This window comes from Molossus molossus, unplaced genomic scaffold (assembly GCF_014108415.1).
Source record: "Molossus molossus isolate mMolMol1 unplaced genomic scaffold, mMolMol1.p scaffold_m16_p_7, whole genome shotgun sequence".
In the NCBI taxonomy this organism is placed as follows: domain Eukaryota; kingdom Metazoa; phylum Chordata; class Mammalia; order Chiroptera; family Molossidae; genus Molossus; species Molossus molossus.
Genome location: NW_023425401.1, coordinates 57,928,201 through 57,941,154, shown reverse-complemented (window position 1 = coordinate 57,941,154; position 12,954 = coordinate 57,928,201). Strand labels below are relative to the sequence as shown.

At 39.8% G+C, this 12,954-nt stretch overlaps 1 protein-coding gene and 1 pseudogene across 3 annotated transcripts in view; both read left to right on the top strand.

Annotated features, from left to right (window-relative positions):
* PUS7 (pseudouridine synthase 7) overlaps positions 1-12,954 on the top strand; it is a 70,567-nt gene that overhangs the window by 42,826 nt on the left and 14,787 nt on the right. For 2 of the 3 annotated variants that reach the window (XM_036247488.1, XM_036247490.1), the window contains exons 7-10: positions 3,404-3,532; positions 4,207-4,332; positions 10,982-11,043; positions 12,365-12,525. In XM_036247488.1, the coding sequence (XP_036103381.1) occupies positions 3,404-3,532; positions 4,207-4,332; positions 10,982-11,043; positions 12,365-12,525 (478 nt within the window). The remainder of the gene's footprint in view (positions 1-3,403; positions 3,533-4,206; positions 4,333-10,981; positions 11,044-12,364; positions 12,526-12,954) is intronic. The other variant, XM_036247489.1, reaches the window with a different exon arrangement.
* Positions 6,748-8,095, top strand: LOC118620291 (annotated as a pseudogene).

The following is a 12,954-nucleotide window of genomic DNA, read 5'->3' as shown; positions in this document are numbered from 1 at the left end:
CTTTCTGCTTTTAAGATTCTGTCTTTGTCTTGAACCTTTTGCTTTTTTTTTTTTTTTTTTTTTTTTTAAAATACTTGTGTTGGTTTTTAGAGAGAGAGGCAGGGGGAGAGAGAGATAGAAACATCGATTGGCTGCCTCCTGCACACCTCCTACCGGGGATCAAGCCCACAACATATGCTGTGACAAGGACTCAAACAGGGACCTCTCAGTCTGTGGGATGACGCTCAATTCCCTGAGCCACACCGGCTAGGTGAATCTTTTGCATTTTAATTATGATGTGTCTTGTTTGGAATTATCTCTGCTTCCTGGACATGTATGTTCATTTCCTTTGCCAAGTGAGGGAAGTTTTCTATCATCATTTTTTCAAATAGGTTTTCAATTTCTTGCTCACCCTCTTCTCTTTTCAGCACCCCCATGATGCAAATGTTGGTATGCTTGAAGTTATCCCAGAGGCTTCTTACACTGTCCTCATTTTTAAAAGATTATTTTCTTTTTACTATTCTGGTTGGGTGATTTTTGCTTCCTTATTCCAAATTACTGATTTGATTCTCAGCTTCATCTACTCTACTGTTGATTCCTGGTAAATTATTCTTAATTTTAGTTAGTGTATCCTTCATTCCTGATTGGTCCCTTTCTATGCTGTTGAGGTTCTCACTAAGTTCGTTGAGCATCCTTATAACCAGTGATTTGAACTCTGCATTTAGCAGATTGCTTGTCCCCATTTTGTTTAGTTCTTTTTCTGGAGTTTTGTTCTGTTCTTTCATTTGGGACATCTTTCTTTGTCTCCTTATTTTGGCAGCCTCCCTGTGTTTGTTTCTGTGTCTTAAGTACAGCTGCTATGTTTCCCAGGCTTGGTAGAGTGGCTTAATGTAGTTGGTGTTCTATAGGGTCCAGTGGCATAGCCTCTCCAATTACCCAACCTGGGCATTCGAGGTGCTCTCCCCTCTTGTGGGTTGTGTACACCCTCCTCTTATAGTTAAGTCTTTGTTGCTGTTGGCATGTCGGAGGGATTTACCCCTGGACAAATCAGCTGTAAAGACTGGTGACCTCTGGCCACCGTGGACGATGAGCTGTGCAGGGGCTCTGGTGCCCACTGAGTTAGCCTCTTGAATGTGTTGCTTGTGGATATGGTTGGGTGGTAATGCTTTGACGTGGTCTAAAGCTGTCTACTGGGTGCACTGGCTCTGAGGCCTCTCAGGAGGTGCAAGCCAAGGTCAGCTGTTGCCTGCATCCTGCCCAGAGCCACCTGGCAGGATCTACAAAGTGATCTGCAAATGGCTGCTACTTGTGCTGAGCTTGGAGGGCCCCAGGTGAGTCTAAGCTGTGAACCAAGGCCAGCTGCTGCTATTGCTGGGACTAAAGCCACTTAGTGAGAGGTATGGGACACGCTGAGGTCAGATGCTGCTTGTTGGAGAGATTTTAGGAAAAGTTGAAACATGAGTCAAGACGGGTCATTTGTGTGGAAAAGCCACTGGAAACAGCTAGAATGGGCCTGAATGTTGGGTAGGGTGGGGCCTCAAGGAATCTCCAGGGCAGGGCAAACAGTGTGAGCCAGCTTGCTGGAGTCTCCAATATGTCACCTGCCTGGTGGCTTAAGAATAGGGTGAGAGGCTCATCAAAGGAACAGTAGCCTCTGCCAGCACTCTTCACTGGTAGAAAGCTGCCCCTTCAGCTCTTGTTCTCGCCCTGATGCTGGACAATTCAGTTTCTCCCTGTATGTTTCCTATATGTCTCTGGTGTTTTTCAAGATGCTGCCCCACCACTGGAGCTCAGAGGGAGTAAGTCTGAGTAAGTCCATGTGTGGGCCCTTTAAGAGGAAGCTCTGGGACTCCAGAAGCCCTCCGTCTCACTCAGCTGTAATTCATGCTTGTTTTAACAGCCAGAAATTGTGGAGACTTCTCTTGCTGGCACTGGAACGCTGGGCTCGAGAGCCTAGTGTGGGGCTGGGACACTCACCTCCTCAGAGGGAACCTCCACAGCCAAGATATCCCTCCTGATTTTTTAAAATATATTTTTATTGATTTTTTAGATAGAAAGGAAGAAAGAGGGAGAAGAGAGATAGAAACATTGATGAGAGAGAAACATCAGTCAGCTACCTCCTGCACATTCCATACTGAAGATTGAGCCCGCAACTTGAGCATGTGCCCTGACTGGGAATCGAACTAGCGACCTCTCGGTGCATGGGTCGATGCTCAACCGCTGAGCCACACCAGCCGGCCTCCCTCCTGATTTTTATCCACACCTGGATGTGGGACCAGCCCATTTGTTTTGTGTGTGTGTGTGTACATATATATATTTTTTTAATTGTGTTTTAGAGAGAGAAACAATGATCAGCTGGCTGCCTCCTGTGCGCAACCTAGGCATGTGCCTTGACCAGGAGTTGAACTGGCAACCCTTAGGTGCATAGAATGATGCCACTCGGGCCAGGGCCCCTATCAGTCTCTATGTAGCTTCTTTAATTCCCTGGTTGTAGTACTTTCATTCAGCCAGATTGCGGGTGTCCTGAATGGTCGTCATTCTGTAGTTTAGTGGTAACTTTGATGTGGTTGTGGGAGGAGGTAAGTACTGTGTTCACTGACACCTCCATCTTGACTGGAAGTCTGTAATACTGTTTAAATGGCCGTGGGCAGTTTGGATCAGTGATTAGAGTGTCGGCCCATGGACCAATAGGTCACAGGTTCGATTCCTGGTTAAAGGTCCATACCTCAGTTGCAGGTTCTATCCCTGGCCCTGGTTGGGTCATGCGGGAGGCAGCCAATCGATGTGTCTCTCTCCCATCAATGTTTCTCTCTGTCTCTCTCCTTTGTTCCCTTCTACTCTATCTAAAAATCAGTGGAAAAATATCCTGAGGTGAGGATTTAAAAAAAAATACTGTTTAAGTGATAGCAGCAAGGTACAGATTTGTTTAAGAAGAAAGAATGGGCCCTGGCCAGTTTGGCTTAGCAGTTAGAGTGTCAGCCTGTGGACCAATGAGTTGTGGGTTTGATTCCGGTCAAGGGCACATACCTCTGTTGCGGTTCGTCCCCCGGCCCTGGTCGGGTCGCTCTGGAGACAACCAGTCAATGTGTCTCTCTCACATCGATGTTTCTCTCTCTCTCTCTCTCTCTCCCACTCTATCTGAAGACAAATAGAAAAATATCCTCGGGTAAGGGTTAAAAAGAAAATATAAACATGGCCCAAGCTACATGATTCCAGTAGGACCAGGTATCATTATGCTGAAGGAACAATTTAGAGGGAAATGAAAAGTTCGCCCACCCGCCAGCTGCGGCACCTTTCTTTACCTGGGCCATGGCTTGGTGTGGCCTTGTTTCAAGCTGCCCTTTTCTGTAGTATTGTGACCAAGACTGTTTCTGTCGGGTGACACTGAATGATCCTCTCTGTTCTTCTCTATTATTTTTTTTAGAATAACTGCGCAAAGACTTGCCCACTTGAACAAGTGCTTGATGAACTTTAAGCTAGGGAATTTCAGCTATCAGAAAAACCCTCTGAAATTAGGAGAGCTTCAAGGGAATCACTTCACTGTTGTTCTCAGGTAAAGAACCGTGGGTCGGGTGCAGACCAGAGAAAGTCTTGCCGGGGCACCTTGAGTCCTTGCAGAACAGTTGTTAATACAGGTGAGCTGGTATTAGTAATCATGGCAACAAGGGAAGACCAAGAATGGGGCCTCATAGGGCTGGGAGAGCAATACTACTGGAGTATTTGTACCGACACCCCGTCCCTCTAAAAACTGAGCACCACCTTTAGAAAGACACCATCTCATTAAACACTGTGTTAAAAGACAGAGAGCACATCATTCCTCTTATGTACGATACCTAGAACGGGCAAATCATAGACACAGAAAGTAGAAGAGATGTTACCTGGGGCAGGAGTGGAGGGGCGGTTGGAGAGTTAATGGTTCAATGGGTGCAGAGTTTGGGTTTGGAAAGATGAAAAAGTTCTGGAAGTGGATACTGTTAAAGGTTACACACGATTGTGAATGTGCTTAATACCACTATATTGCATGCTTAAAAATGGCTAAAATGATCAGCTTGATGTTATGTATATTTTACCACAATTAAAAAAAGAAATATCCAAGTCCTCAGGAAGCAGAGAGAAAGCTGCAGTGAACAAGGTGGGCATAGGAACCAAGCCACATTGTTTATGAACTGCCTCCCTATGTGTGTTGGACTATAAATTTTTTTCTCTGGCTAATTTGGGCCCCTACAGAAATATAACAGGAACTGATGACCAAGTACAACAAGCCATGAACTCTCTCAAGGAGATTGGCTTTATTAACTACTACGGAATGCAAAGATTTGGAACTACAGCTGTCCCCACATATCAAGTTGGAAGGTTTGTATTTAATTTCTTAACTCTCGTCTAAAAGAGCGCGCTCATGGAAAAAAAAAAAAAGGAAGAAGAAGCAGTGTTACTTTTAATATTTCTAGATTTCCTCATGTCTGGACCAGATGAGCCAGTCTCTCATCCTTTGGATGACCAACTGATCCACAGTCTCTTCCTACTTTTTGTTCTGTTTTGAAATAACACATGTACAAGGTAAAATGATAAATCAGAATTCAAAAGGATATAACCTGAAAAGTAAGCTTTTTCCCATTGCCCATCCAGGGATTCTGTTTTTATTTTCTTTTTTATAGGTAAATCTTGGCTCAGTAAGTGACCTGACAGTAAGCAGTTGGGTAACTCAGACCCAGAGTAGCCTGACAGATGATGCAGTTTCTTATCTCTGTTAACAAGTGCTTTAATAAACTGGGATTTGCCTTTCTCCCACTCTTAAAAAAGTGCTGTAGGATGTAATTAGTGAAGTAAAATTTATTTTAAGAACTCTGATTCACTTTTAGTTAATAGAAAATCCCTCAAGGGTAAGCTAGGGTGGGAATTCCATCCTTAAATACTTGGGTTCATAAACCTACTTATGCTATATTGCTGTCCAGCAGAGACTGTGTTACATAAAGTAATAATTCATATGGGAGTTTGAATTGTAGAAGTAATGAATTGGAAGTCACATGAGAGATTATTTAGCTTGTGTTCTTCCTTGTGTTTCAAACTCTTGAGTGTAAGGAAGATGAAATTAAGGCTTACAGAGGTCTGCGGAGCACACTAGTTGGTCAGCTTAGTCCTGGGAGTAGAGTTTCCTTTACATCCACCAACTGACCACACGAAGTTGCGTTTTTCATGTGTTTTTAAAAGCACAAAATGGTAAAAGTCTATCATGTAGTATTTCCTCTGTGTCTTTGAGGCAGTGTTGTGGAGGTTAAAGCACAGGCAGTGGTCAGACTTCAGTCCTGCGCCTCAGGTTTTTTTATCTGTAAATGGAAATTTTACCTCACAGTGGGGTTGGGAGGTAAAATGAAGTGAGATGATGTCTATGCAGCAACTGTTCCTATGTCTGGAATATACTAAGTGCTCAATAAATGGAAAGTAATATTTTAAAATAAAGCATACTAATGAGAGAAAAAAAAATGTTGCCAAAGAAGAAAACTTATAGTAACTAATAATCACAATAATTAGATAATAAAAGATAATGTTTTCAATTTTGCTAATGGTCAGGGTAGTATTGATAAAGATAGTGAAGACACTGATTGTATTGTGGGACAGAATATCTAAGGTGAGGCTGCATGAACCTCTGAATTAAAACTAATTTGGCAGAACAGCCATGGTACCCTGTAAATCTGCACTTCAGAGATAATGTAAAATAGTTAATGAAAATGAGATCAGATTTATCCAGAAACAAAAATTGCATAGCACACCCTAAGCATACATCCCTTCAGAATTTCAAACCAACAATTTCCACAACATAAGAATATTTTCTAGTTTCAAAGCAGCCCACTGTTACTACCATAGGACCCCCTAAGTAAAAACAAGCTCTCAGTTTATAATTTAAAGATGAAAAAATGACATATCCAAAATATTTAAAGAATTTTTTTTTTTATCCTCACCCGAGGACATTTTTCCATTCTTTGTTCAGGTAGAGTGGGAGGGAGAGAGAGAGAGAGAGAGAGAGAGAGATAAACATCGATGTGAAAGGGACACATCGAGTGGCTGCCACCCACACGACCAACCAGGGCCAGGGACAAACTGCAACCGAGGTACGCGCCCTTAGCAGGAACCGAACCCAGGTCTCTCAGGACTGCAGGCCGACGCTCTAACCGCTGAGCCAAGCTGGCCAGGGCCAAAATATTTAAAGAATTCTTACAACTCAAACAACAAAAAGACAATTAACCCAATCTAAAAGCAGGCAAAGGATCTGAATAGACATTTCTCCAAAGGACATAGACTAATAGCCAATTAATATACAAAAAGATGTTCTACATCATTAGGAAATCACTGATTATTAGGGGAAAGCAATTCTAAACCACTATGAGAGCCCACTTTTTACCTACTACGATGGCTAAAATTAAAAAGATAGATAATAACAAGTCTTGACAAGGACGTGTGGAAATTGGAACCTTCATGCACTGCTGGTGGAAATGTCCGTTGGTACAGCCATCTTGGGAAACAGTCTGGCTGTTCCCCAAAAGGTTAAATATAGAGTTACCATATGACCCATCTATTGCATTCCTAGATATATATACTCAAGAATATTGAATACATGTCCACACAAAAATTTACACTAATGTTCATAGCAGCCAAAAAAAAAATGGAACCAATCCAGATTGTTCATCAAATGATAAACAAAATGTGGTATATTCATACAGTGGAATATTATTCAACAGTAAAAGGAAATGAAGTACTAATACATGCTACAATATGGATGTACTTTGGAAACATGGTAAGTGACAGAAGCTAGACAAAAGAGGCAGCATATTGTATGATTCATTTATATGAAATATCCAGGATAGCCAAATCCATAAAGACAGAAAAGTGATTAGTTGTTGCCTAGGTATGGGGCAGGGTAATGGAGAGTGACTGCTGATGAGCATAGGGTTTCTTTTGGTGTTCTAACTTTGAATTGCATAATTCTGGGTATACTAAAGCCACTGAATTGTACACTTAAATGGGTGAATTACATGGTATGTGAATCACACCTCAGTGAAGATGTTTACAATAAAAGAAGATGTGATAAACCCTTGCACATTTGGTCAGATGATTTTCAACAAGGTTGACAAGACCTTTCAGTGGGGAAAGGACAGTCTTTTCAATACATAATTTTGGGGAAACTGAATATGCACATGCACAAAAAAAATGTTGGACCCTTACCTTATACCATATACAAAAATTAACTGAAAATGGATCCAAGACCTAAACTTAAGAGCTACAACTATAAACTTAGAGAAAAAAAAAATAGGGGAAAACTTCATAACATTTGATTTGCCAATGATATAGCACCAAAAGCAAAAAAAAAAAAAAAAAAAATCAGACTTCATCCAAATGAAAAATATTTGTGCATAGACACATACTCACGCCTGGCTCAAAATGGCAGCACAGGGAACTCTGGGACACAGATACCTTCTCTGTGTAAGACCCAGGGAGGGGGGCAGCGACAGCTGGTGGGAACTGCTAAGAAGGCGAGGACAAGGATGTCAGGATAACTGGGGTGATGATGGTGAAACAAGAGGAAGCAGAACTAAAATTTTCAGAAAACAAAAAAAAGAACAGAAGATAAGAACAGCAACAGAAGAAAAAGTAAGAAGAAATTTAAAAGAAGTTAGAAGAACCTAAATTGCTAACCTAACACGGGAAGAAAAATTAGCAGATAAACTGCTGCTAAAGAAATTACAGGAAGAATCAGACCTTGAGTTGGCAAAACAAACTTTTGTTGTTACTAATAGTTTATGGAATAGATGCTATGAACATCTCTCTCTTCAAGAGATGACTTCATAGAGTTTGGAAAGTTACTAAAAAAAAATTAACAATATGAAAAGTCTATATTATGCCAGTTTTTTTGAAAACTTCAAGATGTGTATTTTTGTTGGAAATTAAGTACTTGAGAAAGTATACCAATTTATTAACTGTGCTTTGTAATGAAAAACAGAAGCAAGAAAAGAAAAGCAAGCCAAAAAAGAACATTGTGGTTCCTGGAGGGAGATTAAAGACCACAGTGAAAGATTATCTGGAAGATTATGGTGGTTTTAATGGAGGATATGTACACAACTGAAGATTTCATGTGACATTTTCTTTTCTCCTGGTGTCTTCTTTCTGTTGCCCACAATCCCTACAACATGTAGCACAAGTTCCTTTCTACCAAATGCTACAATCAGGAGTGCATTATCTTGTGTGCTGCTGCCTATTTAATCCCTTGGCATTTAGGTGCTAATGTGCAAATGAAGGAACTTGAATCTTGCTGCCAAGGGGTTAAAATTGAGAATTTCAGTTGCTACTAAATCGTAGTTTTGAAAAGCAAACCTAGCCCTGACCGGTTTTGCTCAGTGGGTAGGTGCATCAGCTTGTGGACAAGAGAGTCCCAGGTTCGGTTCCCGCTAAGGGCACATACCTCGGTTGCAGTTTGTTCTCACCCCGGTTGGGGTTGTGTGGGTGGCAGTCGCTCAATGTGTCTCTCTCACATCAGATGTTTCTCTTCCCCCCTCTCCCTCCCGCTCTATCTGAAGATAAATGCAAAAATGTCCTCTGGTGAGGTTAAAAAAAAAAAGCAAACCTAATAATGTTGTCATTTTTGCCATCTGATTCTATAGCAGCAGTTACGAAATTGGAAAGGTTACATCATGACAAAAAAAAAGTATGTATTATTTACCAGCACCAGTAATACAGCCTTAACCGATACCTCCATATCTTCATAACTTACCAAGAAAAGCAGTTTGCAATGAGGCCATGTGGTGTGCACTTAGTATTAAAATTGCTTTGGCTTAAAATTGAGCTTGAGGAAATTTAAAATACATCGTGAAGAAGATTGCTTATCTCAGAGTGAAGATAAAGCAACTAAAAAGTACTAGCTTAATGCTTAAAAATTAAATGACCAAAACCCTCCCAATTTTATTTTTTATTTTTGTATCTTCACCTGAGGACATTTTTTCATTTTTTGTTTAGATAGAGTGGGAGGGAGGGAGAGAGAGAGAGAGAAAGAAACATCAATGTGAAAGGGACACATCGAGTGGCTGCCACCCGCACTACCCTACCAGGGCTGGGGATAAACTGCAACCGAGGTACGTGCCCTTAGCGGGAACCGAACCCGGGTCTCTCTGGGCCGCAGGCTTACGCTCTAACCGCTGAGCCAAACTGGCCAGTGCAACCCTCCCAATTTTAAGCTGAAGAAGGTAAACCTCTCCGTCATTTCATTACAAATTGTGGAATCTCCTGAGCAGACTGTCTACTGATGGAGTGGGGGAGGGAAACTACTTGTTTTATTTGCCTGATTTAAGTGTCTGAGAAACAAATCTCCTTTGTTCTTCTGGGCTGCAGTGGAGCAACTTTAAACAGGGTTTTAGCATTTCTTTTCCTTTATAAAACATGCTCAGCAAGCTGCACCAGTTAACTACAGTTTTGTAAATTGTTAGTTAACAATTATGACATCTGCAATGTTTTATAAAGCAAGTAAATGAATAAAATCACTATTGTGAGGAAAATAAATAATAAAATAAAAATATCTGTATACAAAGGACACTCAACAGAAGGAACAAGCAGCCCACAGAATAGGAGAAAATATTGCAAATAATCATATCTGATAAAGGATTAATATCCAAAATTTATAAAGAACTTCTACATCTCACTCAACTAAAAAACACACAAACAACCTGGTTAAAAAGGCAAAAAACTTGAAGAAAACTTTTTTCAAAGAAGATGTAAAAATGATTAATAAGCACATGAAAAGATGCTCTGCATCACTAATTATTAGGGAAAGGCAAATCAAAACCGTAAGGAAATACTGCTTTATGCCTATTAGGGTGACTGGTGAAGGTGTGGAGAAATTGCTGTGCCTTGTGGGTAGAAGTAAATGGTACAGCCATTGTGGAAAATTATATGGGGATTCCTTAAAAATTAAACATAGAATTATCATTTCAGCAATTTTATTTCTGAGTATATACCCAAAAGTAGTAAACGCAAAAACTCAGCAGATATTTATAAACCCTTGTTTATAAGACAGTTATTCACAATAGCCGAAAGGTAGACATAACCAGGTGTCCATTAACAGATGAATGAATAAAAAGTGGAATTAAATTCAGCTTTAAAAAAGGAAGAAAATTTCACCCTGGCCAGTGTGGCTTAGTGGTTAGAGCACCAACCTGAGCAGCTAAAGGTTCAATTCCCCATCAAGGGCATGAATCTGTGTTGCAGGTTTGATCCCCGGCCCTGGTTGGGGCGCATTGCAGGAGACAACCAAGTGATGTCTCTCTCACATCAATGTCTCTCTCTCTCTCTACCCCTCTCCTCCCCCCCTTCCCTTCCTCCCTTCCATAAAAATCAGTGGGAAAAATATCCTCAGTTGAGGATTTAAAAGAAAAAGGGGGGACATATTTTTTGAGACATTTCAAATAAGTTTGGGTACCTAAAGATACAACTTTTATTTATACATATAACACATGTATAGCAACTTAAAGCATGACTACGTAGTATTTATATTTTTAAATAAAATTTGTAGAATTTTAAAACTGAAATGATATTAAATGTTGTGAGTAAACATTGTTTTTTTCTTCTTTCTGTTTTTGTTTGCTTGTTTTTGGTTTGTTTGTTTTTTTGTTATTTTGTTTGTTTGTTTTTTGATAACTAAAAATCTCCTGGCCCAAATTTATTATGTGTTACTCATGGAACAAACTGGGCCTTTGTTCTGATAAAACAGCATCAGCTATGTGGCTTGAGGAGCTGGACTTCACTATAAAGGGTGGTGCTCAATCTGGATAGAACAGGATCTTCTCTCTGGTTTTTAAGTTCTTTGGCATTTACATTTGAAATCTATACCATATTAGTTTTTCAGTGTACTTTTAAGTTTAACAAAATAAGGAAAGTTAATGTGATTTGTTGACTCTACAGATTTGAACATATAAAATTCATCTTAATGCAAAATTAACCAAATTAAATGCTTCAATTTTAGAGCTATACTACAAAATTCCTGGGCTGAAGTCATGGATTTAATATTGAAACCCCGTTCTGGAGGTGAGAATAAAATTCATGTAATGGGAAAAATAGAATATATGGCTAAATATTCATGGAATTGCTATGAATAAAAGTATGTGTGAAAATTGGGGTAGTTATTTCAGAATTTAAAAAAATTTTTTCAGTAAAATAAAAAGTATAGTTTCCTTATTTTTCATAAAATTTATGTCTATATTTGAGATTTATAACTTATATGCTGTTTTTAGCTCTTTAGCTCATCTAATTTGTTAATTCATAAGTGAATACATTTATTTCCTTTTCTCCATACACTACTAAATTTCTGAACACATAAGAATTCAAACATATTTTACTTGTGGTTAATTTTTTTTCTTTACTGATTTTTTTGAGAGAGAAGAAGGGAGAGGGAGATAGAAACATCAATGAGAGAGAACATCGACTGGCTGCCTCCTGCATGCCCTCCACTGGGGATTGGGCCCACAACCTGTGCACGTGTCCTGACCAGGAAATCGAACCAGTGACCTCTTAGTGCCTGGGTCGACGCTCAACCACTGAGCAACACTGGCCGGGCAGCTTGTGCTTAATTTTTAAAAGCATAGTGTAATAGAATATAAAACCTTGGCAAAAACATGTTGAAGATATTTAGTTTGAAAAATTAACTAAAAATTTTCAGAAAATATTTCTAAAGTCATACTTTATGAAAAATTACTTAAGTACTACATTACATATTATCAAAATGATTATGCCCACTTTGGATAATTATTCATTTGCAAATTAAAAAGATAAAATTATCACTTTGGCTGGTTTGGCTCAGTGGTAGAGTGTCAGCCTGCAGACCAATGAGACGCATGTTCAATTCCGGTCAAGGACATGTACCTCGGTTGTGGTTCACCTCCAGCCCTGGTCAGGGTCGTGTGGGAGGCAACCAGTCACTTTCACTTTGATGTTTCTCTCTTCCTCCCTCCCTCTTATCTTCCTACTCTATCTGAATGAAGATAAATGGAAAAATATCTTTGAGTAAGAATTAAAAAAAATAAAATTATCTAATTTTAAGGGAAGTAACCCATTATATTTGACAATACTGTAGAAAAAGAGGAGGAAAGAAACTCAATGTTTTGTGGTATATTGAATCAGCTGTGATAATGAATAGTTACTGGCTTTAAATCCTGGGATGTTGACAAAGTCATCTAGTTCTGTAAACTCTCTAGATTTCCCATCTTTTTACTTTCTGATGGTTATTCTCAGGTTAGCAGAAGCTTTTACATACAGCATTTTCTGATTTGTGTTCTCTGTGAAGCATTTTTAGTTATGCAAATCTGTCTATTGGATAAATTGTATAATCACAGTGTTTTCTCCCCTCCAGCCGAAAAGGGGTACTTGGTTAAATGCAGGGAAGAATGGGCGAAGACCAAAGACCCAGCCTCTGCCCTCAGAAAACTACCTGTCAAAAGGTGTGTGGAAGGGCAGCTGCTTCGAGGACTTTCAAAATATGGAATGAAGAATATAGTCTCTGCATTTGGCATAGTGAGTGCAATTTGTAAAGTTAGGCCAATTACTCAGGGTGGTTTAATGTTTTAAAATTTCATCTTTAAATATTTTACTAAATTTGGAAAGAGCAGAAGGTAAATGAGAATCCTTTGGTGATCTCTGAGAGGTGTATTACCCGAGTAGTTCTTTTTCTTTTTTTCTTTCCCTGAGGCAGAGGAAGAGAGAGAGAGAGAGAACTATCGATGGGAGAAAACATCAGTTGGCTGCCTCCTACATACCCCCCACTGGGGGTTAAGCCCACAACCTGGGCACGTGTCCTGACCAGGAATCAAACCGGCAACCTCTTGGTGCATGGGTCAACGCTCAATCCGTGAGCCACACCAGCCAGGCTACCTGAGTAGTTCTTACTCAGATCCTGAATGGACATGGGAGCAGGTAGTAGATGCCAGCAGTATCAGTATAATA